We start from the raw sequence: 24,942 nt of genomic DNA on the forward strand, positions 1-24,942 counted from the left end.
ACTGAAATATTCTGTTCCCTTTTCAATATTTTCAGACCATCCAGCAGACAGTACAGTCCCATGAGTCAGCAGTGAAATCTGTCCTTGAGAAAGGAGAAGCTCTGCTCGACACAGTCCACGACCCTGCTATAAGTGACAACATGAAAAACTTGCAGGCTGACTACCAAGATCTCTGCTTGGCAGCTAAGGTAGGCGTACGGTTCGACTATTTTTGCTTACATGTAGTCAAGAGTGAGCCTTGGTTGAAGGGTCTGGACAAATCATAAAATATCATTTGTATTATCATAGTATTTGGCATATAATGTGAAAAAATTTTATTTCTGGGTGCCAGTATAATGTTATTCCTATGTGAGAATGACAAGCATTGTGCTGTGTTTCAGACACAAGTACAGAATCTTGTTGAGTGGGTGAAGGAGCACGAGGATTATAACAGTGAGCTGCAAGAGGTTGAGAAATGGCTGTTACAGATGTCCAGTCGGCTGGTCACCTCTGACTCCATGCAGACTGGCAGTATGGAGGTGGCCACTCAACAACTTGCCCGACACAAGGTGACCAACCTTTGCACTGTGCTACAAAACACTAGTTATAGTGCTAATAATTGCTTATGGGGTTTTCTTAAACACCTGATTACTCTTAGGCAATAATGGAGGAGATAGCCAGCTTTGAGGAGCGCCTCAGCAGCTTGAAACATAAAGGAGAAGGTCTTGTTGCCAGTTGCACAGACCAGGTTCAAGCTAAGGTCAGTCAACAAGTCCAGTCTCACCAGCAAGGAACCAGAGACAGCTACTCTGCAATTTGCAGCACTGCCCAGCGTGTGAGTATTACAAGTCAACAATCATACACATTTCATTGGGGGGAGAAAAAAAAAGGCTTCTTATCTTATGATATAATGATAGTTAAGTTCTTGCCTCATCTTGTTCAACAGGTGTACCAAAGTCTGGACCGGGAGTTACAGAAACACGTTAGCCATCAGGACACCCTGCAGCAGTGCCAAACCTGGCTCTCCACAGTACAGGAGGAGCTCCAGCTAAATGATCAGGGACCATCTGGTCTGCAGGAGGCACTCAAACAGGTATTTGACAAACTGTTGGAAAGCAATCTGGCAATAATGCACTCTGGTTATTTTTGCATAATTTAATTTAAATATCTGTGCGCATACACAGGTGAAGCACTACAGGGCTCTTCAGGAGCAGGCCAGTACTTACCTGGATTTAGTGTGTTCTGTGTGTGACCTGTCTGATGATGCTGTAAGAGTGACAGCAGCCAAGGTCCAGCAGGTCAAGCTCACGGTCAGTTATTGCTGCCTTCTTATCTAGTATACAAAATAGAAAATATTAGATTAAAATATATCAATATTTCATTATTCCAGGTTAATTATTGTGTAACAGCTCATGAACTGATTGTAATTACAAGAAATCACAAGAAAGAAATGCTATTTATACTATTTTATGTTGACACATAACATAAGTTTCATCATCTTTGTAATTACAGCTGCTCTGTATCTATATATAATCCTGCAAATGTTCACTGAAAGAAAGCCGTATGTACATTTTTACAGATTGAGGAACGGATGTCCAGTGCACAGGAGCTTTCAGAGGGCTGGAGAGAAATCAAAGAACAAAAACAAGATTTGACCAGTCTGTTCCAGGACATGGAGCAACAGCTCCTCAGCCTCTCCAGAAGGCCTGCAGAGCTGGAGACCAAGATAGCTCAAAACATGCTGTCACAAGCAAAGGTAGGGAACAGCATGATAATAACTGTATTCACAGACTCTTTCTTTGTCGCCGTCATCAAATATGGCGTCCCTTTCGGTTTCTTAATGGGGGAAAAAATTGTTACTATAAATATTAGTCTGTTGGTTGACTTTGTTTTTACCCTCTGCTCCACCATTTTGACTTCAGTTGTCTGGGTATTAAAGAGACGTCTGCTGACCGTTTGGATGTTTTTAGGCTTATCATACAGTATGTCACTTTTCACACAGGAATGCAGCCAGCAACTGCAATCCAAACAGAGTATCCTGACCAAGATGACAGAGACTGTGAGCAGATTGACTGATGGCCACGACTCTCCAGAACATGCAGAGCTTGACCGTCTGAGCCATTCCTGGCTAGAGCTCTGTCACCAGGCCAACAAGCTGCAGAGCCAGAGGGAGGAGGACCTGCAGAGGTCCAAGGAATACCATGACTGCATCTCTGCAGTGGAGGCACTGTTTGAACAGGTGTCCAAAGAGTGGGACACTTTGGCCAGGTGTGTTTCACGTCTCTTACTCCATTCTCCCGACAGGCTAAATCTGAAAATGGTAACAAGAAATGACAGTTGTGCTTTTGCTCACAACCTCTTTTCTCATACCTTTATATTATTTTGCAAGGACAAAAAAAAAAAGATTTCAGTGTTTATGAGGAGGGGACCTAACCCTACCTGAAGAATAGTAGTTTTCATTATGACCTTCACTGTTGGAAAATTATTTCAGATGGAACTGAAAGTGGAAAGATTGCAAGATAGAATCTTAAATTGTAATCATATGCGTGTCATGCAACATCTGTACTTTTACCCGTTTATTTTTTTTGCAACAGAACGGATGCTGAAAGTTCATCCCAGCACTTAGAGGCTTTACGGAAACTTGCCGTGACTCTGGAAGAACAAAAAGGAACTCTTGATGACCTTAAGGAGCAGAAACAAAAAGTCATCCAACATTTGAATCTGGATGACAAAGAGCTGGTAAAAGAACAAATCAGTCACTTTGAGCACAGATGGTCTCAAATGCAAAACCTAATTGAGAGGAAAATCCAGGACTCTGTGGTGACACTAGAAGATATGAGCCAAGTCGAGGCCCGTCTGAGAGAGGCTCGGGATTGGGCAGAGGAGCAGCAGCCTGCCCTCTCAGAGGCCATGAAAATGAGTCCTCCTCCTGAGCTGGCTCAGAGCTTCCTGTTTGACCACCTGAGCATCTGCAGTGAATTGGAGGCCAAGCAGCTCCTGTTGGCCCAGGCCATGGCTGATGCAGACAGGGTGCTGGCTCGGCTGGGCCTCAGTGAACGGCAGCGTTTGCAACAGCTGATTTCTGCCACCCAGTCTGAAGTGGAAACTCTGAGCGTGAAAGTGGTGCAGCGCAGAAAACATCTCAGCAAAGCTTTCACAGAGAGGACACAGTTCCTAATGGCTGTGAGTCAGTCCATTTCCTGGGTCCAGCAGAATGAGAAGAAGGCCCAGGCAGAGGAGTACATTGCCTTGTTACCCGATGACCTAGCCAAGCAGGTCCGCACATGCAGGAATATCCAAAGCAGTCTAAAAGCCTATCAGAGTGAACTGACCTCTTTGTGGTCTCAGGGGAGGGATCTGATGAGGGATGCCAGTGAGGAAGAAAGGAATGAGATACTCACAAAGTTACAGGAACTGCAAAACATCTTTGACAAAACGCTACATAGATGTGGCCAGAAACTTCAGGAGCTTGAAAAGGTACTTGTTTCCAGAAAGTATTTCAAGACAGATCTTGAAAAAATATGTCAATGGTTGAAGCAAGCGGATATAGTCACCTTTCCTGAAATCAATCTGATGGTTGGAGATGCAGAGTTGGAAGCCCAGCTACTGAAGTATCAACTGATAGTTGAGCAGGCAATAGAATATGAGAACCTCCTCCTAATTGTACAAAGAGCTGGCCAGGAAATTTTGCCCACTCTGAACGAAGTAGACCACTGCTATTTGGATGAAAAACTCAACACACTCCCTCAGCAATACAATAGCATATTAGCACTAGCCAAGGAGAAACAGGAGAAAATCCAACAGGCAATCCTCACAAGGAATGAGTACACGTCTTTCATAGATGTCACTCATAAAGCACTGAAAGAGCTTGAAGAACAGTTCAACAGCCTGGGCAAACAACCAGTAGGGCTGCAAACAGAAGAAGTTGTCAGTTTGCAGACTCATTACAAAACCATTCAGGCAGATCTGAGCAGCCTTGGGCTAGCTGTGAGCGAGCTAAACCAGAAGAAAGAGGGGTTTCGGAGCACTGGTCAACCTTGGCGCACAGAGGAAATGACCCAGCTTGTGAGTCTGTACAATGGCTTGAAGAGACTGGTTGAACAGAAAGTAGAGCATCTGGATGAAACCTTGGAGTCCTTTGAGGACCATAAGGCAATGGCTATGCAGGTTGACTCTGAGTTAAAGGCCACAAAGGAGCAGCTGGTTAAAGTCAATGCTGAGACCCAGTCAGCTGAGGAGAGGCTGAAGAACTACCATGCTCTGGCGGGGAGCCTTCAGAGTGCCAACTCTCACTTGTCAAGGCTCATGGAGCAAATGGACACTCTTGCACCACGCGTGGACCAAGCAGCCCATGATGCCTCTAAGGAGCAAGTTGTTCTGTGGCAAGAGGAACTGCGGTCTTTGCAGGCTGCAGTAGGGGAGCTGATAGAAGAGTGTGAGAACAGATTTGTTCAAAGCAAAGACTTTGAGACAGAGATGAAAAGGACTTTGGACTGGCTGCAGCAGGTCAGGGATGAGCTGGACTGTGCTGTGATTGTTGATGTGAGGGTGGAGAAGGTGCAGGAAGAGATCAGAAAGCAGCAAATCATGCAGGAGGAAGTGCAGTCCAGACTGAGAATTGTGGCTGCTCTCAGTAGCAGAGAGAAACAGGAGTATAACAGTGCCAATGAGCTTGTTCCAGCCCACGTAGATACAAACCTAGAGGAAATGGCAAAGCTGCAGGCCGATGTCCAAAAAGCACTGAGCTCAAAACAGGTGGGACAATATTACATTGTTTAAAAAATAAAATCATTTCAGTGAAATGCTTGATATTTAAACAGTTAATTGTAATTAGCATACTGGCTGAATACAGTCTTTACACTTGAATAGTAAGTCTCAACAGCCAGTCTTTTGTTCTTAATTGTGTTTCTGTGAAGATTACTCTGGAGGAAGCCCTGGGCTTGTGTCAGAAGTACCACTTCAGGATGCAATCAGCCTGTGAATGGCTGGAGGATGCAGTGTCCTTCCTACAGCAAGCCAGCCTGGGTGTGGATGTGGAGAACTATGAGGAGTGTCTCCGGCAGCAGGGAGACATCGTGGCCACAGAGCAGGAGTTCCTTATCCACCTGGAGGAGCTGCAGACCCTGCTGCCCCAGCTAGAGAACCTGGTCAACCCCACAGCTAAAGAGCAGCTCCATGTGAGTGTGGAGTCAGCAAAGCAGCGAGGTGTGGAGGTCCGAGATCAACTCCAATGTCACCACGATGTCCTTCACAGGTAGTGAGAAAGAAGAAGTTATAGTGCACAGATAATATACAAGTGATTACAAGGTATTTTTGTTGATCATGTCATTTTTTTCTATCATTTATTTTAGCTGTGTGGCTCAGTGGAAGTCATACCAGGAGTCAAGGCAGACTGTCATTGAGCTCATGAATGAGGCTGAGAAGAAGCTGACTGAATTTTCCACTGCAAAGGCAGCCACAAACCAAGAGGCTGAAGATAAGCTGTGCAGTCATCGGGTATAAAGAGATTGTTTTTTTGGGGGGTGGGGGGCGAGCCCTTCTATGAAAGCCATGCACTTAATTTATCGCTTGTATCTTATTTTTTTTTTTAGTCCCTTGTATCACTGGTGAATGGCTTCCAAGAGAAGCTGAGTGGTTTAGAAGAACAAGCTGCTCAGCTGGAGCTGGTTGGGAGTGATGCCAGCAAGGCCACCATCAGTCGCTCAATGACTACTGTGTGGCAGCGCTGGACTCGACTGCGCAGCGTGGCAAGAGGACAGGAGAGAGTACTTGAGGACACAGCACAGGAGTGGAGGACTTTTAGGGAGAAGGTATTCAGGCAAATAATAAGAACTATATGTTGTTATTACACATTACACACGTGTATAATATTGCACTATTTTTTACTACACTACTGTATTTTTAGATGGTGAAGGTAAGAGCAGTCTGTGATGAGCTCCAGAGCCGCTTCCCTGACAGTGCCGTGGAGAAGGCCTCAAAAGCTACCCTACAGTCTCTGTTAGACCAACATGACTTGCTGAGCCAAGACCTAGAGAGAGAGCTGTCCTCTCTCATGCTGCTCCGTCAGTATGCTCTCAGCCTGTTGCACGATGTGGAAGTTCCTTCACCAACAAATGATCAGGATGAGCTGCCCAGTCTAAAGGAGATCAGAGCTGTACAGGACCAAATGGAAAGGTAGTGGGTCCTTTGCCTACAATAAAACATCACATTTACTGTATATTTAAATAGATAAACAGTTCAAATTAAAAGCATTCTCTGCCAATAATAAAGTAAATTAATAGTGCTTTGCCCTGTCACCAGCCTTCTGACGCAGTCCAGGACTAAGCGGGCTCAAGCAGCTCAGGAACTAAGGGATAGAGAGGAAGTGGAGAAGGAACTAAGTGTTGCAAAAGCCTGGATCCAGGAGACCAGGGAGCTTCTTCTCAATCCCACACCAGACATTGATTCTCTACTACAGGAACTTGAGGTATATCTGCTGTCCAAAAAGAGAAATATCCAGTTTGAGAATATTCCAAAACATTGAATTAATCTGATTTATATATGATTCAATAAGAGGGGATACATCGGTCTTGATTTTTGTCATGTATAGATTGTACACGGTGATGTGATCACCTATCGTCAGAATGTGGATAAACTAGCAGAGCAGCAACAGAGCAAGTATCTGGATCTTTACACCATATTACCTTCTGAAATCTCCATGCAACTAGCAGAAGTGTCTCTTGCATTGGGTGCAATTGAGGATCAGGTATGGTGTCATTTGAAACACTTGAAACTGGTAGCAGGTCAATTCTACTGTGGAACAGCATGTTATTGATGTCATTTTTTATATTGATCTTCCAGGTTCTTTCCAAAGAGCGAGAAATTCAGAAGACCAGGGAAATAAAAGAAGACTTCAGCTCCAGAATCCATGAAATCTCTGAGAAACTCAAAGCAATTGGTGCTAAATTCAAAGAGAAATCTCCAGATGTTGATCATGCCAAAGAAGAGGTCAAGGTGGTCCATCTCAATTTGCTACTCTAAATGTGTACTTGCATTTTTATTTAAACATTTTCTTTGCAGGGTGGGGTCTTGAAATGAGGATTAAATATTGTAGGACATAATTATGCATGTTACATTTGTTTACACAGAGCCTGGCTGAGGACTTGGACTCCTGTGGTCGCACTCTCTCAGAACTGGATGCTGCCGTACAAGACTTTGGTCGCAGAAACCCCCTCCTCGCCAAACAGCTGAGTGACGCCATCAGCAAGCTGTCAGAGATGCATCACCACACAACACGACTAGCAGACTGTAGGAACAACTGGCTCAAAAAGGTTGGTGATCATCAAAGTGCTGGTTTGTTAGTGTGTAACATTCACACAAAAAAGCATCCCAGTTGTTTTTGGGTACAATTTTTTTTTCTTGTCTTGGCTTTTCAGGCTGTCTGCTATTTAGATGAGTATAATGAGATGCTAGACTTCATTGTGAGGTGGTCCGAGAAAGCCAAAAGTCTGGTGAGGGCTAACATCATCTGGAACTCCTCAGTTCATCTGCAGGAGCAGATACGGATGTACCAGGTGAGCTGGGTTTCTGGACATTTACTGGCACAGTGTCCTCTATGTTCAGCTGTGTTCACGTTTATCTACTCATAATAATTAGGCACCTTCGCATGTCTACACATGAACACATTCAATGAAAGGCAAATTTTCCAGAGAATGAAAGGTATTTTCTCACATGGAGATGATTGCTCACATCTCTCACCCATTGTCATCCTTGTTGCTCAGGCTGTCCTACGTGAGTCTCGGGAGCTCCATGGAGACCTGGAATCAATGGCAGAAAAAGTAGACCTCCTGTCTGAGGTACTGCAGGTTGAATCTATGAGCCAACAAGTTTGTGAACTGAGTCGACACACAGAGGAGCTTCAGCAAAGCATCAAGATCCGGCTGCAGAGCTTGGAGGATGCAGATAAGGTACAGAAGGAAAAAAAACAGATTTTTTTATTTCCTGCTTGTTTGTGACATTAATTCATTAACTGATTTCAGAAGCTCCTTTAGATAGATATGTTTTATATTTCAGTAAACCTGTTCCTACTACTGATAATACCTTAATTGTGATGGATGAATATATAAATGACTCATGTTTGATATGTCCTCAGAGTATGGAGGCCCTGGAGTATGAAGTTAAGGCACTACATGTTGCTCTGGAGCAAGTCCAAGCCACACTGACCTCACCAGAGTTAGCCCGGCAGAGCCTCAAAGAACAACTTGCTCAGAGACAGGTAACCAAACAACATTAGATATTCCTACATTTAACCCGTGATTAATCACAATTAATCCATAATGCTTTTCTTTACCATTGCCATGTTAAAGTGTAACACTTTGTAAACCTCTCCTTTTTGCAGCGTTTGTTGGCAGATATGGAGAGCTTCAAGCAGCAAGTGCAGGCAGTACAGCTGTGTCAGAGTGCTCTGCAGGTCCCAGAGGAGGTGATGCCCAACCTTGCCATTTGTCGCACAGCTCTGCGTCTGCAGCAAGAAGCCAGCCAGTTGCAGCATGTTGCCATTCAGCAATGCAACATCCTACAGGTACAACAGGGGGCACTCATGCACAGTAACATTATGCTTTCGTACATCCTGTATTATGTACATTTTGAGGAATCTACTCTTTGAATGTAAAATAACTATACTTCTTAGGCTTGAACTATTACAAAACACTTTCTGTTCTTGCACAGGAGGCAGTGGTGCAATATGAACAATATGAACAGGAAGTGAGAGATCTACAGGGGCTGATCGAGGAAGCACACAAAGTCATTCAGGACCGACCGATCCCTGCCAGCAACATCCAGGAGCTGCAGGCCCAGATCCTTCACCATGAAGTATAATAAATTAATATATCAGCCAATCCATTTTAAAGAAGGAAAAAATACAGGGACAGGATCTCTGGATAGGTCATCAGGGACACACATAGCATATGAATGGGAGCATGCTACACAAAGCAGAAACTAGAACAAGCAAGGTGAACACAGAAATGGCAAGAAATCAAATTAAGTACCCCTTCACAGAGTAGCAACACAGCTAAACGCATAGATCATAGAGCATGTTACTAATACACTTGACTAATTCAATATGTAGCTCATAAATTAATTATTTATATTTTTGAATAGGAACTTGCCCAGAAGATCAAAGGTTACCAAGAACAGATCGCCTCGCTGAACTCAAAATGTAAGATGCTGGCAGTGAAGGCCAAGCATGCCACCATGCTGCTGACTGTGACTGATGTGGAGGGACTTCCGGAGGGACTGCAGGACATGGATGGGGACAAACCAAAGAAATCTCCAGCACAAGCTGTTATGGTGAGAGATCATAAAATACCCCATAATATCCTAATAAAGCTGTTTGCACTGACATTGCCCTATTAAAAAAAACTCTTGACTCATTCTGTTGTTTCTGGATTTAACATAAAAAGTTTTGATTCATTTAATTTTACTAATTCAACTTGCCTTCATTCTTTGTACAATATGTGTTTTCGTAAGGTTCAATGTGCCGCTCTCTAAAAAACACATTGCATATGATTAATCTCTCCAAATCCATCTTGCATGTGTGCTCTTCTGTTAATGCATGGCCTGTCAGATGACGGCTGGTCGCTGTCACACACTCCTGTCTCCTGTAACTGAGGAGTCTGGGGAGGAGGGCACTAACAGTGAGGTCTCTTCTCCTCCTGTCTGTCGCTCTCCATCTCCCATCACTCACACTGAAGCAACTGTCACCAAGGTATCTGCCTTCTCTGTTCTCCTTGATAGATTTTCTTTTTCTGCCCTTTATTGTGGTCTGTGACAAAAAATGTGCATAATTGTGAAATTTCTATATATCCAGAATTTTATTTTTAAATAATCTGTCTCTGAGTCTTCTGTAATCATTTAACTGCAACAAATTCTAAATTAAATAAGCAAATTAAGAAGGCAAAAACAAATGAAAGGGAGTTATAATTGACAGCTCCTCTCCGCTTGCACCTGCAAGATTATCATGGCAAACCATGAAATTGGAGCTTCCTGTCTGGTTGACAACAATTTTGTCTTAACTTCTGTTAGCACTGATTTTTTTTTTTTTTTTTTGGTATTAGGTGGGAAGAGGAACACTCACCAGAGCTCCAATCCAAGAATTATATGATCCAACATTTGAGTCTGTGGCCAATTTGGATGACTTGCAGCGCTCATGGGAGACATTAAAGAATGTGGTATGTTGCAAGATGATTTATTGATAGTCAGTGATTATCAAATGTTCAAGGTCTTTTACATTTTAAAATTGGTCTTCAAACAGATCAGTGAGAAGCAGAGGTCTCTGTATGAAGCGCTGGAAAAACAACAACATTACCAGGGTTCACTCCAGTCAATCTCTTCTAAAATGGAAGCTCTAGAGGCCAAACTGAGCGAGCCTGTGGAGGGTGATAGAAGCCCAGATAGCCACATAAAGTCCCATGAGGTGAGTCCCATACTTCTATTAAATATTTAACATTAGGATCTTTTTTTTAAAGTAGTTTTTAGGCTTTTTTTTTTAATCAAGTGTTTCTGTTTCTGTTCTGAGATATATATATATATATATATATATATATATATATATATATGCTCTTCACATCTACATGAGAAGGAAATGAACCTCAGATCAATTCAGAAATGGAAATGAAATATACACTGTCATGCTCTTGTCTGTAGGGTTTGATAGACGAGATTCAGAGCGTGCAGGAGGAAATAGACAGGCTGCAGACCATCTTCACAGAGGATCTGACCTCTGACGCTGTGGACTCAGACATGGCTGACCAGCTGGCCATGCAGTCTTCTCTCGCTGTGTTAGCTGAGAGGATGGCTACTATCCACATGAAGGCCTCAGGGAAACAACAATTGCTGGAGGTATTTTTTGTTAAAACTGCATGGAAGTGCAGTAATTAATAGTAGTGAACTATTACAAAATTTATGTGATAAAAATATGTAATGTCCTCTGTTACAGGAGCGTGTGAGCGACCGCCTGGAAGGTCAGCGTCAGGAACAAGCTATCCAGCTATATTGCACCCAGGTAGATGGACTGGACCAGTGGTTCATCAGAATGCGTGCCGCTGTCACCTCCATCCTTGAACCTAAACCTCTGGATCAGACTGACATGGAGGATCAGCTTGCCGAATGTCAAGTAAGACCTCCCCCTGCTGTCCACTTGGAGTATTGGATGCAGTTCACACATGAGAAATATCAGAATATGAAAGGATTTAGGAATATGACAATGAGATTACTTAACAATAAATACGTAGCAGATTGCCAGGAATGACATAGGCAGCTCTTGAGAACCATTTGGTTGGTACTCAGCCATTGTCTTCAGTCCTCATACGGATGCTAAATTGACAGTGGATTATTTATATCCGTCTTATACTTCAGTTGTTTCCCTTATCACATATGGATCATCCCGGGGAGGGGGGGCAGGAACCTCTCAGTGAGTAAACAAGAGCATTAGCAGAGTTAGAGGGGCATTCAGATGGCTGGGCTCCTAAGCGACTGTAGGACTACTCTTAAGAAGATTATGCAGATGAATCTGTGTGACAGGAGCCTGTTAGAAGCATAGGGCGGAGTAGTTAGGGGTTGTGGCTCTCAGATGATTAATAAAGCCTGCTGTTGGGATTGGTGTGGTTGGTAAAGCTGCTAGAATATCCAAGCAGGGGAAGCCTAGAGAACGAGAAGGATAAAGTAGGAGGGACAGAGAGTTGCTCTCTGCTTGCTAAAGCCATCGCTTGAGTTGTGGATATACAATTAGAAAACAAATGCTTTTTCAAACTTTGGAACAGCCTTTTCTGAGAAGATTCCCTGACTGGTTTGGATATTCATCATGGACTTCTGCATAGGATAATTGAATTTGAGCGAGAGCATGCATGTTGCAGAGCATGAAGTGCGAAGGATTAGTGGTAATATGTTGCACAGGAGGCGAAGCTGGAGAAGTGGCCCAAGGATGAAAGCAAAGGGAGCGCTCTCCCTGTCCTGGTGCTGGGGAAAGCTGCTGGTGTAGAGAGTTCAACCAGAACTGGAGGGGGGTGGTCAGCTGTCTGTGGTGACACACCATGTTTGAGCTGGCCTCTCTTCTCCTGCTGCTGCAGAACATGCTGCTGGAGATCGAGGAGAAGGTGTTGGCCCTGTCAGAGCTGTCCCTCCACAGTGAGAGCCTTCTGCTGGAGGGCCACACAGAGACCAGAGAAGAAGCTGAGCAGTTGGCCAGGAAGCTACGCACTTTGAAGGGTGGCCTGTTGGAGCTGCAGAGGATGCTGCAAGACAAGCAGAGTAGCATCCAGGTGAGCTGACTTCAGGTTTCACATATTGACACAACTATTTCTAAAAGCTACACAACTTTTCTTGTTACTGTTTTTCTACCCAGCCATCGAAAAGAATATATTGTGTTTATCTGCATGTATATTGATGCATTTGATGTACCTTCTTCCTCCCATATGTGTTTCCTGATCTAGACTCATTTTAAAATATGTTGTTTTGTCCTAAAGTGCTCTCTGATGGAGCAGGAGGACAGTGAATCAGACTCCAGTCTCTCACAGAGCCCTAGTTTACAGGACTGGATGGCCCAGGCTCGAACCACACGAACACAGCAACACCAGGACAGTCTTCAGAGACAAAGAGTACAGTTTCACATTTTTAAACCTTTTTTTTTTTTTCCTCCACTACAGAAACTCATTAGTGCATACTGCACCACACAAAAATACCTCATTACCATGACTCTGTAAAAACAGATTTACACACTGTTTTATGAAATATTTTTCATATTCACATCAAACCAGAGTTGTTACATTTTTGCTCTTTAGGAGCTGGAAGAGCAACTTGCAGAACAGAAAAAGCTACTCCAGTCAGTTGCTAGCAGAGGAGAGGAGATTCTCATCCAGCAGTCCTCACCCAGCAGCACCAGGTATTTTATATCCGACTATAATACACTTAGGTACACATACAGCATTAAATGATGAAGTGTAAAAATAATGTACGTAAATGGATCATTAATTCATGAATTCTGTCATCATGCAGTGCAACAGAGCCGTTTTCAGCAACAGCTTTGGTTGAGAGGGAATCTCAAGTTGTACGAGAACAAATGAGGCAGAGATGGGAGAGCCTGAGATTAGAGCTGAAAACCAAACTGCAGCTCTTACAGAAGACTCTTGAGCAGGACCACAAGCAGCTGGTACAAATCAGCGTCATTGTCAACAGTAGTAGTCGTTAAGCAAGTGGTGATTGATTTATGATGATGTTGTGAATTTAAAAAGTTAGATTGAAAGCTAGTCATGTGTTTTTTGCAGGTTTATTCCAGAGCCTCTCGTGTTACCACAGTTGGGTCATTGTTTAAAGGAGAAACACAACCTGACAAATCATCCCTGGAGAATCTGTATGACGGCTTCAGACAGACATTAGAAGAGATGGCCACTCAGGTTTCACTCTTTCCATATCAGTGACGTACATTGCAACACATTGTAAGTTTTAAATATTTTGTTCACCCATAAATTTGCAACACTCTTCTGTGTTTGTAGCCTGGTGGTAGTGAGACACAGGTGGCGCAGATGGAACAGCAGCTCTACACAGCTGTGTCATCCACCTCTTCCTGGCTGGATGGTGTGGAGAACAACATCTTCTCTGGCTCAGTGCTGCTGGCTGAAAATGCAGAGACCCAGCTACAAAAGCAGGAGGTACAATCAGCCCCAGAGAGAGGCCTCCATAATGTGGATTTGCAATTTTGATGCACAATAGTGTTTACAGTGAAACTGCCCAAATTGATTTTTTTCTGATCTTCTCTGCAGACATTAGAAGACAATTTGAGACATGTGACAGAGGAGGTGAAGCTCAGCCAAGCTCTGCTAGCTGGGTCTTCAGGTTTGCGGCATGAAGACCGGGCACTGCTGGAGGACAATCTTGACTGCCTCAAAGAGAGACTAGGAGCTTTGGGCTGTGCTCTGGGACAACGCTGTGACCACATGAGGACCAGAGCACAAGAGCTCACAACCTACCAGGTTTTTTTACGCTTAATATTATTTCCTTCTTTATGAATTTAGATTTTTTTTGCTTTATTTTTCATTATTGTGCAAACAGAGAATCATAACATTAATTTATAGAGACATTGCGATTTGTAAATCAAAATGATATTTTTTCTTTATCATGTTTTGTTTATTTTTACTTAACAGGTACCAGCTGTTTTCTCAAAAGGCCAAAAATAACCCTATGCTACTTATGTATAGTTACCTATATATTTTATCACACCATATCATATACATCATATACATTTATGTCAATCCCTGTCGTACACAGACTGAGTTGCAGCTTCTCCAAACCTCTTTAATTGAGACCAAGTGCCAGATCCTACAGGCCTTAGCAGGAGCCATGGACAGACCAGCTTCTAAACAGCTGGAGGTAATGCAAGCTTAGAAAACACATTTCACTCATCTCCTAGAATTGTCCCTGTAAATGGCAATAATTCATGTCATTTGTTTTTCGAAGGTCATTGCCAGTGCAGAGGAGAGCCTGAAAGACTTTGAACAGAGAATCACAGAGCTTAAAACCAGAGGAGCAACACTGCAAGCAGATCAAATATCAACAAATAAAATATTGAAACTCCAGGTAATTATCAACATCAGCAGCTGGCACTGACTGTTGTTCACAAGAGGTGTGTTGTGTTATCTGTACCATGCTGACTGAAGTGTTGTTAAAAATGGATAACGATGGTGTCATTTAACAAAACAAATATTAAATAAGTTGTTGTAAAAATAATATTGTCTGTTTTCAGGACTCTTATGAGGAGCTAGTGATGACGGTGGGTTCCCGGCGCAGTGGACTGAACCAAAACATGGCACTGAAGGAGCAGTATGAGCATGCTCTTCAGGACCTGACTGACCTGGTGGACACAGCTAAAGACAAAATGGCTGCTGATCAGAGGATCATTGCAAGCTCTGTGGAGGAAGTTCAGAATCACCTGGATAAACATAAGGTTTGGTCGACACGGACCTCTACTAATTTACTATTTTAAGAAATCACCAACAGCCAACGGCTAAACCTAGCACAACGCTGACAACAAAGTACTAAGAGCAAAACATTGGTGTGTTTGTCTCCTTTCTAGGAGTTCTTTCAGGGTCTGGAGTCCCATATGATCCTAACAGAAACATACTTCAGGAAAATCAGCGGCCTGATGCTTCCTAAAGAGAGCCAAGCATTGGAAGAGACACTGGCTGAGGCCCAGAGTGTCCTCAAAGAAGCACACAGCAAAGGTGTTGAGCTTGAGTGTATCCTGGAGGTGAGAGAGTAAACACAGTTTATGTGAACAATTGTTTCTCTTTTTAAAAAATGTTGACATGGAGGTAATATTAAAATTGTTAAAAAATTGTTATGGCATCATTTATGTAATAATCATTTATTGTGTTTAATTATCACCTGGTACAGTTTCAAATTTTCTACGTATTCTTTCTTTTTCTTTCATCAGACTTGGTGCCACTTGGTCCAGGATTATCAAAGTCTGAACCGACATTTGGAGGCAGTTGAAGGAAACATCCCCTCTGTTGGCTTGGTGGAAGAGACAGAAGAAAGGCTCATAGACAGGATCTCACTGTATCAGGTACAAAGTGCCATCACAGTTTCAGTCATAATCTCACTGATGGATTTAATAAAATGGGGGTGATAATAATCGATCTTCCAAGTGGGATTTTTCAGCAGCTATCACAACAGTTATGAGCCCATTGTTCTGAGTTGTCCTTGTCTCTCCCTCTCCTATTTTCCGTACAGGGTTTGAAGGGGAAACTGACAGAGCACCAGCACAAACTCCACCAGGTGCTAGATGAGGGCAAACACCTCCTGCTGTCAGTGTGCTGTCCTGCACTGGAGAATCAACTTGCACTGTTGGGGGAGCACTGGCTCAGCAACATTGCCAAGGTCAACAAAGAACTGCAGCGCCTGGAGGCCATCTTAAAACATTGGACCAGGTCAGAAACACACTACAATAATGTCATTTCAGGTAGCAAGTGCAAATAATAATGTTTTTTAGATTCCCTCCATCCTTGCAAGTGTCATGTATTAAAACTTTAAGTAAAATCTTTGCAAATTAGGAGAATTTCACAGATGAAAGTTATTATGCTTTGGTTTCCAGAATAAAATGCAAAAATACTCTTGAACCTTAGATCCTGTATTTGCACCTATAAAACTCACACATGATTTCTGAAGTCAGTATGTCATGGCATTTCTCTGTTTAAATTGTGATTTTTCTCTCAGGTATCAGAGGGAGTCTGCAGAACTTACTGAATGGCTGCAATCTGCTCTGGAGCGACTGGAGTTTTGGAACACACAGGCGGTGTTAGTGCCACAGGAGCTGGAATCTGTCAGAGACCACCTCTCTGCTTTCCTCGTGAGGCCACAGATGTTGTGCTTTTTCTAAATTGGATTTGTCCATGTGTTGATCCAGAGATTCTGGCTCCAGCTGCAGTTTTGCTAATTATTTTTAGTCATACTCATTGAACTGTTAAAACACCCCCTAACCTCTAAGGCTCAAAAACAATAATGCCAGTTTTGTTCAGATACATCTGCCTAGAGGAAGCATGTAGGTTGTATACAAACACCCAGTGTGTACCTAAATATCAGACCTTATCAATTGTACTACTATGGTCCACTACATGTATCCCATCTTAACTATTTAGGACGACTGTACAGCTACAATCTACTGCTCAGCAAACACAATCCCGGTCTTACTCCAGTTCCTCAGTCTTTGGCACACACAATATAATTTGCCTTTTAATTCAGAAAACATTAACAAACCTAAGCTGTGTTAAGGCTTTAAGAACACAGTCACTTCAACATAAAATAGTTAGCTGTTAGCCACAAATGTTGTGCCAGAAATAATTCTCCTATATTATAGTAATGTTACTGTTGAAAGCACTGAAAGTCCTGTTATCGTCTGTTTCAGGAATTTTCAAAGGAAGTTGAGGGCAAATCCAGCCTGAAGAGCTCAGTGGTAACTGAGGGCAACCAACTACTGCGACTTAAGAAAGTGGACACTGTGGTGTTGCGGTCTGAACTGGGACGTGTCGACACGCAATGGACTGAGCTGCTCACACGCATCCCAGTGGTCCAGGAGAAGCTGCATCAGGTATCGTCACAAGCAGCCAGACTGAACAGGCTTAGCTGCTCTGCAGCAAATAGGATTACTCCTTTCTGCTGCCTCACTTGTATACAGAAGTTTTCAGTTAGGGTTGACTTCAAACTGACAGCTCTTTCTTTTTCTTTTTCCTGGATGTTTGTAATGCAAGACCAATGAAATCAATTTCTTTGCAGATCCAAATGGAGAAGTTAGCATCCCGTCATGCCATTTCTGAGCTGTTTAACTGGATCTCTTTGATGGAAAATGTCATTGAGGAAGATGAAGAAAACTTCAAGAGTGCTGTTGGGTCAAATGTGATTCAGGACTACTTGCAAAAATACAAGGTAATTGATTCATACAATTTCAGATATTGTATATTTTGTGCCATGTTTGATTCCAGAGTGTATCGTGTCTTTACTAAATATTTATTCAAAGTATATATTATACGTGTACTTATTCCTTAATTGGTTATAACGTTAGTTTCATTCAAATTTTAAAATTGTAACTTGTTTTGTTATTTCCACTGTTATTTTCCTCATTTTAGGGCTTCAGAGTAGATTTAAGTTGCAAGCAGCTGACTGTGGACTTCGTCAATCAATCAGTGCTGCAAATCAGTGGTCAGGATGTGGAAAGCAAGCGTAGTGATAAGACTGACTTTGCTGAGCGCCTTGGAGCCATGAACAGACGCTGGCAGATACTGCAAGGCCGCATCAATGAGAGGGTGAGACCTGTTGGAAATAACACCCACTGTCATTTATTAGTGCAAATATATACATATATATATATAAACTATGTCTGAAATACTTGCAGATCCAGTTCCTCGAGAACCTTTTGGAGATGTGGCTGGAGTACGAGAGCAGCATTCAGGCCTTGAAGTCCTGGATGACAAATCAAGAGGAAAGGCTAAAGAGGAAACACCGGATAGAGGATTTGACATCAGTGCAGAATGCACTCAAAGATTGTCAGGTAGGCTTCTTTTACTGTGCCGTCATATATTTATTACACCCTCTCGAGTCCGTGTTGAGGCCATCATGTGGAAACTATTAACTTTTAGGAAATGGAAGAGTTGGTGAAGGAAAAAGAGATAGAGCTTGAGAGGGTTGAGGAGCAGGGTTGTGCCCTCGTGCAGAACAAGACCGATGAGGCCTGTGCTATTGTCATGGAAACCCTCCAGTGTGTCAATCACACCTGGGCTAACCTGGACCACTTGGTAAGCTCCCCTGTGCTCTTTTCACTGTTTTTTAATGTGGCACTTTTGTGACACCCACCTAATCTTCTCTACTCCTCTCTTTTATTTCCATTAACAGATAGGACAGTTGAAGATCAGCCTTAAGTCAGTGCTGGATCAGTGGAGTCTATACAAGCGTGCTTCAGAAGAGATCAATGGCTACCTGATGGAGGGCCGGTACTCTGTGTCTCGTTTTCGGCTCCTCACCGGCTCCCTGGAGGCTGTTCAGCTGCAGGTGCAGAGTCTGCAGGTATGTTAGGGAGAAGATGTGTTTAATTTCTTGTACAACTGCCATGTCAACTGGCTGTAGTCAATAAGACAAATTTCTATCAATTTCATTAGAATGCATTTCTGATTCTTGTTTTCATGAAGATAAAATTTTGAAAGGGAATGTTTCTGAATTCTTTTCTTATGCATTGGTTATCAACTAAGCCCAGTGTTTTTTGATTCCTGCACAGGATTTACAAGAGGAACTGGAGAAACAGGAGAGCAGCCTGAGAAAGTTTGGTGCTGTGACCCACCAACTGCTGAAAGAATGTCATCCGTCAGTGTCAGACTCCCTAAACAATGCCCTTAAGGATGTCAATGCAAGGTAGCGTTGTTTAACTTTAGCTTATTGACAATATTATTTTTATTGTGCTAGTGCCGCCAGAAGTTTAGCCCGTTAAAATTCTATATAATTATTGTATTGTTTGCACACAGATGGACTGGCTTACTTGAGGAGATTGCAGAGCGCCTGAGAAGTAGCAAAGGTCTGCTTCAGCTGTGGCAGCGCTACAAGGAGCTGTATGAACAGAGCTACAACAGCATCCAACTGCAGGAGGAAAAGGCAGACCAGCTCCTGAAGACCACCTGCAGCAAGGACATTGCTGACGAGGAAGTGTCCGACTGTATCCAGCAATGCAGTGTGAGTGGGACTGTGATAGTGTTGTTTAAAATCTGAGCAGCCCATTGAAGTGCTGTATGTGTACAAGGGCTTTATAATGAAAGCCATTATCCTACTTGAGGGATGTTGCCATGTTTCTTTGCTGTTGCAGTATGGAAAGCATTTATATTTAGTTTGGCATGAAAAAGCAAGATTTTAAAAAGGTTCATAAATTTATGGATGCTTTATCGCAGGAGTTGCTCCGGTCACAAGCTCCAGTGCATGCTTCTCTGCAAGTTCTCCAAGAACTGGGAGATCAGCTGAAACAGCAAGTGGACACATCAGCAGCGTCCAACATCCAGTCAGATCACCTCTCGCTCACCCAGCGGCTCGCTGCTGTGGAACAGGCCCTTACCAGGCAACTCACTACCCTTCAGGTAAAAGAAAAATTATTTATTAGGGATATTTCTGAATCCAAATTTTTCATTTTAGTTGACTGACTCAGAATCATAAACTTAATGTTGTTGGTCACTGGATGTCTCTTTCTCTCTCAAAACAGACTGGTGTTCAAGATTATGAAACCTTTAATCATCAGTTGGATTCTTTGGGATCCTGGATAGTTGAAGCTGAGGAGGCTCTGAAAGTGCAAGATCCCAATGGCTCCACTGACCTGACTGTCATCCAGGACCGCATGGAGGAGCTCAAGGTTGTTTTTTTTGTTGTTGCTGTTTGTTTTTCTTTTTTCCCCAGTTAGCTCAACAAATCAACTAAAGTTTATGCTCTGACATTTTCTCTTCAGAGACTCATGCTGAAATTCAGCAGTATGGCCCCTGAGTTAGAGCGCCTCAATGAGCTTGGTTACCGGCTCCCACTCAATGATTCAGAGATCAAACGCATGCAAAACCTCAACAGGAGCTGGTCAACAGCCTCGGCACAGACAACAGAGAGATTCAGGTATGACACAGATCTTAAATATATTCCTATTTAAAGCCTGTTCTAAGGGGACTGTGTTTAAGATTGCGTATATCCATATCAATATTAAATTTAATCCATCAAGCACAATGACAAGGTGCTATATGGAATTTGGAAGAAAGAATGACTTCCACATATTTAGAAAAGTAAAAGATAATCTATCATGTGACTAACCCTAACTTACTATTTTGGTTCTTTGCAGCAAACTACAGTCCTTCCTGTTGCAGCAGCAGACCTTCCTGGAGAAGTGTGAAACATGGATGGAGTTCTTGGTCCAAACTGAAGAAAATCTGGCTGTGGAAATTTCTGGAAACTACCAAAGTCTGATGGAGCAACAAAAAGCCCATGAGGTTAGAATCTTTTTTAAAATTGCCTGTCTCATAAATGATAAATTCCCATTTATTAATCAGAATTCTTTCTTTTGCAGTTATTCCAAGCTGAGATGTTCAGTCGCCAACAGATTCTCCACTCTATCATCAGTGATGGACAGCGCATGTTAGAGCAGGGTCAGGTGGATGACAGGTAAAGCCCAAATCCTTGCTGTATTTAGTATATTTATCATTGCTCTTTTTGGGAATGAGGTGCTGACACTAAGTGGACATTTAGGCCTGATAGGTCCCCATTACTCCATAAATGCATTACATTTTTCACAGCATCATTTCTCCTCCTCTTGCAGAGATGAGTTCAACCTCAAGTTGGCCCTGCTGAGTAATCAGTGGCAGGGTGTAGTCCGCCGCGCACAACAGAGACGCGGCATCATCGATGGCTTGATCCGGCAGTGGCAGCAATACAGGGAAATGGTGGAAAAGCTACGCAAATGGCTGGTGGAGGTGTCCCACCCTGCAGAGGCCCTTCTGGCAGGGAATACAGTGCCCCTGCAACAAGCCCGCTCCATGCTGGATGCTGTCCAGGTACATCACATAAAAGCTTACAATGTAGAAATCTCAGATATATCCAGCTGTGGCAGGACAGAGCCATTTTGTGTTGAGTCCACCCACTAATCGCTACAGACCTGGGATATATCCCCTGTATTGATTAATGTTAAGTCCCACTGGGTCTTTGTCAGGAACATGCACGATGCAGTAAATCTTGGTAATGATCCTTTTAGATGAAAATCCTGACCAATGAGGTGAGGATAAAGTACAATAGCTACAGCAGGGACTGATGCAGATTTGGCACAAAGACAACTTAAACTGTTGACACAGTCTTGTTGTTTTTGATGTTGATGTGAAAAACACTTGCACATCTGATACACCTAAGAATGAAGTTGTCTAAATGACTGTGCTTTGTGATACAGCTGAAGGAAAAAGTGCTGCAGCGTCAACAGGGCAGCTACATCCTGACAGTGGAGGCCGGCAGGCAACTTCTGCTGTCGGCTGACAGCCGGGCGGAGATGGCCCTGCAGGCAGAGCTCACTGATATTCAAGAGCGCTGGAAACATGCCAGCGTCTGCCTGGAAGAACAGAAAAAAGAGCTCGCCACCCTGTTAAAGGTACAACAGTTTGTAGAAGAGAGAAAACTTCATGAGGTCTGGAATTTCACTTGTAGGCAAATTTAGCATTGCACTGTATATTGTTAGTTTTAGTTGTATGTAGTTAGTTTTGCTTCAGTTACAACCGTTGTTTGTGGTGTGTGTGTGTGTGTGTGTGTATATACGTACCATGTCTTACACAGGACTGGGAGAGGTGTGAGAGAGGTATTGGTGGATCATTGGAAAAACTCAGAGCATTCAAACGACAGCTCTCCCAGCCTCTCCCTGATCATCATGAGGATCTACAAGCTGAGCAAATGCGCTGCACGGTAACAGCTCCCAGGATTTTTATGAAAGTGTGTTTCATGAAAAATCTGCCTGCAATAATAAATATGTGATAATTTTATTTTTTCCTTAACCACAGGACCTGGAAAATACATTTGATGGCTGGACAGGGGATCTGGCACACCTAACTGTACTCAGAGAGTCTCTGTCTTGTTACATCAGTGCTGAAGACCTTTCTGTCCTGCAGGAGCGAATTGAGCTGCTGCACAGACAATGGGATGAGATCTGCCATCAGGTACCATGCACTAGCCTTGCATGGAAAAGTTTGTAAACTGTAGTGTGTACTGTATGCAGCTATTGGTGAACTAGATTTAAATTATATCACTTGTTTCTTCTTTGCAGTTCTCTCAGATACCAGATGGTGGCACTGGTGTAACACTAAATTACAGTTTTGTATGTCATCAGGCAGATGTTTTTCAATAAAGCAATAAATATTACCATATATACATATATAGAAGGCCAAATCTTACACAGATCAACCACACAAATGCAACTGAATTTGATGAGAAGGGAAAGTTCACACATTCAAAGATCTGCATTTCATAAAAAACAAGAGCTCTGTTTCACTTGAATTGACTGGCGCAGTTGTAAAAAAAATTCTGAGCCCTGATTGCAATATGCATTGTTCCATATATTAATAAAAACTAAAGATAAACTTAACATCGAATTTCACTAAACCTAACTGTCTGCATCTGTTGCCTTAGCATGCAAAGTTGAATTGGTTTCAGAAAACCTGAAACTTCAAAGGCCTTTTTTTTTTTCAGTGTTGCATCCTGTGTAGAGCAGATAAAATACACACAGGAAATACACAAAAGAACACACTCACTGCTGTGTGGAAATAAATCAGTCTGAGTGCAGTCATCTCTGTAACACTATTTCCTTTGCAGACCGTCTGGCATGAAGTTGCTCTACTACAATTTTGTCTGTGTTGATTAATTTTATACATTTGAACCGTCATGGACTTAATTGATACTTTGCTATGCCACTGCAGCTGTCCCTGCGCAGACAGCAGGTGAGTGAGAAGCTGAATGAATGGACTGTATTCACCGAAAAGTACAAGGAGCTCTGTGAGTGGCTAACCAACATGGAGAGCAAGGTGTCCCAAAATGGTGACATCAGTATTGAAGAGATGATCGAGAAGCTTCGCAAGGTAAATACATACAAGATTGAGTGTTTGTTTTAAATGGATGCTGTAAATGTAAGAGAAAGAGTGAAAGTACTTTGTAAACACAGTGTCTTACCATTAGTTTTGTTCATGTTCATGAATGTTACATGCTCATCGCTCATAAACACACTGTTAACAGACACATTAAGTCTCCTTAGCTATATTTCTGTCATGCATAAATTTAACAAACAAGCCTTTTACATTTCACCGTTTGTAACACATTGGACAAATAGGACTACCAGGAGGAGATCACTGTAGCTGAAGAAAACAAGCTACAGTTGCACAAACTGGGAGAGCGTCTGGCGAGGGCCAGCCACCAAAATAAAGCTACCGAGATTGAGCAAAAACTCGGTAAAGTCAGCGACCGCTGGCAGCACCTCCTGGATCTGATTGGAGCCAGGTGGGGAGACACACACACACACCTGAGTAGCTTAAACGGTCACATGCTCCAATATATTACTTTACTTTTTTCATCTCTAAGCTCTGGCATTAGAGATTAATGACAGAAATTAATAAATTACGTTCATAGAGTGAAGAAGCTGAGAGAAACTCTGGTAGCAGTGCAACAGCTGGACAAGAATATGAGCAGCCTGCGCTCCTGGTTGGCCCACATTGAGACCGAGCTGTCCAAACCAATAGCCTATGATGCCTGTGACTTCCAGGAGATTCAAAGAAAGCTTGATCTGCAGCAGGTAACTTAATGAACTCTAAAATATGTACAATATACAATTTACAGGATTATAGTAGCTATTCATTGTGCTTCATGAGAAGTTTCAAATGTTGTTACATCCCTCTCTTCCTCCTGAGATTTCACTGTTATTGTTACACACGTTTACATTCATAATCTCTGTCTCTTACTTGGTGCTCAGGAGCTTCAGCGTGACATAGAGAAACACAGTACAGGGGTGGCATCTGTACTAAATCTGTGTGAGGTGCTTCTGCACGACTGTGATGCCTGTGCCACCGATGCAGAGTGTGATTCCATCCAGCAGGCAACTCGTAGCCTTGATCGCCGCTGGAGGAGCATATGTGCCTTGTCCATGGAGAGGAGACTCAAGTAAGTAAATGATGTTGATGTCACAGATGTCTGCATGCAAAACATATTATATTGTTATTATTATTATGTGTAAATATTGCAGTTGCCTAACTGAAATGACATCTCACTAATGCTTCTCGCTTTTAGGATTGAGGAGACGTGGCGTTTGTGGCAGAAATTCCTAGATGACTTTTCACGATTCGAGGAGTGGCTGGCCACTTCAGAAAAGACTGCTGCTCTGCCCAACTCCTCTGGTGTGCTATACACCGTAGCCAAAGAGGAACTCAAAAAATTTGAGGTGCAGATGGCAATCCCAGTCATTTAAATCTTAAACTCATGGCATTTCTTTCATCCAAATCGTTGTGTGCGTCATTGTATAATAAAATACCTTTTTCTGTAGGCATTTCAGAGGCAAGTCCATGAAAGCCTGACACAGCTGGAATTAATCAACAAGCAATATCGCCGCCTGGCCAGAGAAAACCGCACTGACTCTTCCTGTCGTTTGAGGGAGATGGCCCATGATGCAAATCAGCGATGGGACAACCTGCAGAAGAGGGTGGCATCCATCCTACGTAGGCTTAAGGTACAATAACATCCATTTTCATTATGCTTTTGTACATAAAACATTTTCTTTCATATACATTTCTAATATTGATTCTCAATTTTAAGTTCTATCATTTAATTTTTGTATTCTACGTGTTCACTTAATGTTTACTGAAGCCTCAGAGCTGAAAAGATGCAAGACATATGATTTATCATATCAGCCTGTTCATT

The 24,942-nt window shown here is 42.7% G+C and overlaps 1 protein-coding gene across 1 annotated transcript in view; it reads left to right on the forward strand.

The window, feature by feature from the left end:
* The window catches only part of syne1b (spectrin repeat containing, nuclear envelope 1b), a 71,986-nt gene that overhangs the window by 38,837 nt on the left and 8,207 nt on the right, over nt 1-24,942 (forward strand). Inside the window, exons 70-132 of the mRNA XM_029493203.1 lie at nt 36-188; nt 638-814; nt 926-1,072; nt 1,164-1,289; nt 1,559-1,735; nt 1,982-2,247; nt 2,574-4,734; nt 4,896-5,233; nt 5,331-5,475; nt 5,571-5,789; nt 5,885-6,153; nt 6,280-6,445; nt 6,569-6,724; nt 6,820-6,972; nt 7,107-7,289; nt 7,395-7,532; nt 7,740-7,925; nt 8,111-8,233; nt 8,357-8,539; nt 8,686-8,829; nt 9,118-9,306; nt 9,584-9,779; nt 10,084-10,187; nt 10,271-10,432; nt 10,663-10,857; nt 10,955-11,131; nt 12,084-12,275; nt 12,480-12,611; nt 12,795-12,895; nt 13,009-13,162; nt 13,278-13,406; nt 13,506-13,661; nt 13,773-13,982; nt 14,278-14,379; nt 14,467-14,586; nt 14,753-14,953; nt 15,083-15,256; nt 15,443-15,574; nt 15,742-15,938; nt 16,225-16,357; nt 16,913-17,095; nt 17,281-17,430; nt 17,631-17,807; nt 17,897-18,052; nt 18,141-18,296; nt 18,394-18,564; nt 18,773-18,906; nt 19,017-19,221; nt 19,434-19,616; nt 19,739-19,885; nt 19,979-20,133; nt 20,354-20,501; nt 20,579-20,673; nt 20,828-21,062; nt 21,449-21,643; nt 21,826-21,951; nt 22,047-22,202; nt 22,959-23,117; nt 23,366-23,532; nt 23,662-23,824; nt 24,002-24,189; nt 24,316-24,466; nt 24,569-24,751. Of these exons, the coding sequence (XP_029349063.1) occupies nt 36-188; nt 638-814; nt 926-1,072; nt 1,164-1,289; nt 1,559-1,735; nt 1,982-2,247; nt 2,574-4,734; nt 4,896-5,233; nt 5,331-5,475; nt 5,571-5,789; nt 5,885-6,153; nt 6,280-6,445; nt 6,569-6,724; nt 6,820-6,972; nt 7,107-7,289; nt 7,395-7,532; nt 7,740-7,925; nt 8,111-8,233; nt 8,357-8,539; nt 8,686-8,829; nt 9,118-9,306; nt 9,584-9,779; nt 10,084-10,187; nt 10,271-10,432; nt 10,663-10,857; nt 10,955-11,131; nt 12,084-12,275; nt 12,480-12,611; nt 12,795-12,895; nt 13,009-13,162; nt 13,278-13,406; nt 13,506-13,661; nt 13,773-13,982; nt 14,278-14,379; nt 14,467-14,586; nt 14,753-14,953; nt 15,083-15,256; nt 15,443-15,574; nt 15,742-15,938; nt 16,225-16,357; nt 16,913-17,095; nt 17,281-17,430; nt 17,631-17,807; nt 17,897-18,052; nt 18,141-18,296; nt 18,394-18,564; nt 18,773-18,906; nt 19,017-19,221; nt 19,434-19,616; nt 19,739-19,885; nt 19,979-20,133; nt 20,354-20,501; nt 20,579-20,673; nt 20,828-21,062; nt 21,449-21,643; nt 21,826-21,951; nt 22,047-22,202; nt 22,959-23,117; nt 23,366-23,532; nt 23,662-23,824; nt 24,002-24,189; nt 24,316-24,466; nt 24,569-24,751 (12,549 nt within the window). The remainder of the gene's footprint in view (nt 1-35; nt 189-637; nt 815-925; nt 1,073-1,163; nt 1,290-1,558; nt 1,736-1,981; nt 2,248-2,573; nt 4,735-4,895; nt 5,234-5,330; nt 5,476-5,570; nt 5,790-5,884; nt 6,154-6,279; nt 6,446-6,568; nt 6,725-6,819; nt 6,973-7,106; nt 7,290-7,394; nt 7,533-7,739; nt 7,926-8,110; nt 8,234-8,356; nt 8,540-8,685; nt 8,830-9,117; nt 9,307-9,583; nt 9,780-10,083; nt 10,188-10,270; nt 10,433-10,662; nt 10,858-10,954; nt 11,132-12,083; nt 12,276-12,479; nt 12,612-12,794; nt 12,896-13,008; nt 13,163-13,277; nt 13,407-13,505; nt 13,662-13,772; nt 13,983-14,277; nt 14,380-14,466; nt 14,587-14,752; nt 14,954-15,082; nt 15,257-15,442; nt 15,575-15,741; nt 15,939-16,224; nt 16,358-16,912; nt 17,096-17,280; nt 17,431-17,630; nt 17,808-17,896; nt 18,053-18,140; nt 18,297-18,393; nt 18,565-18,772; nt 18,907-19,016; nt 19,222-19,433; nt 19,617-19,738; nt 19,886-19,978; nt 20,134-20,353; nt 20,502-20,578; nt 20,674-20,827; nt 21,063-21,448; nt 21,644-21,825; nt 21,952-22,046; nt 22,203-22,958; nt 23,118-23,365; nt 23,533-23,661; nt 23,825-24,001; nt 24,190-24,315; nt 24,467-24,568; nt 24,752-24,942) is intronic.

The sequence above is a fragment of the Echeneis naucrates genome, chromosome 22 (genome assembly GCF_900963305.1).
Source record: "Echeneis naucrates chromosome 22, fEcheNa1.1, whole genome shotgun sequence".
Lineage (NCBI taxonomy): Eukaryota > Metazoa > Chordata > Actinopteri > Carangiformes > Echeneidae > Echeneis > Echeneis naucrates.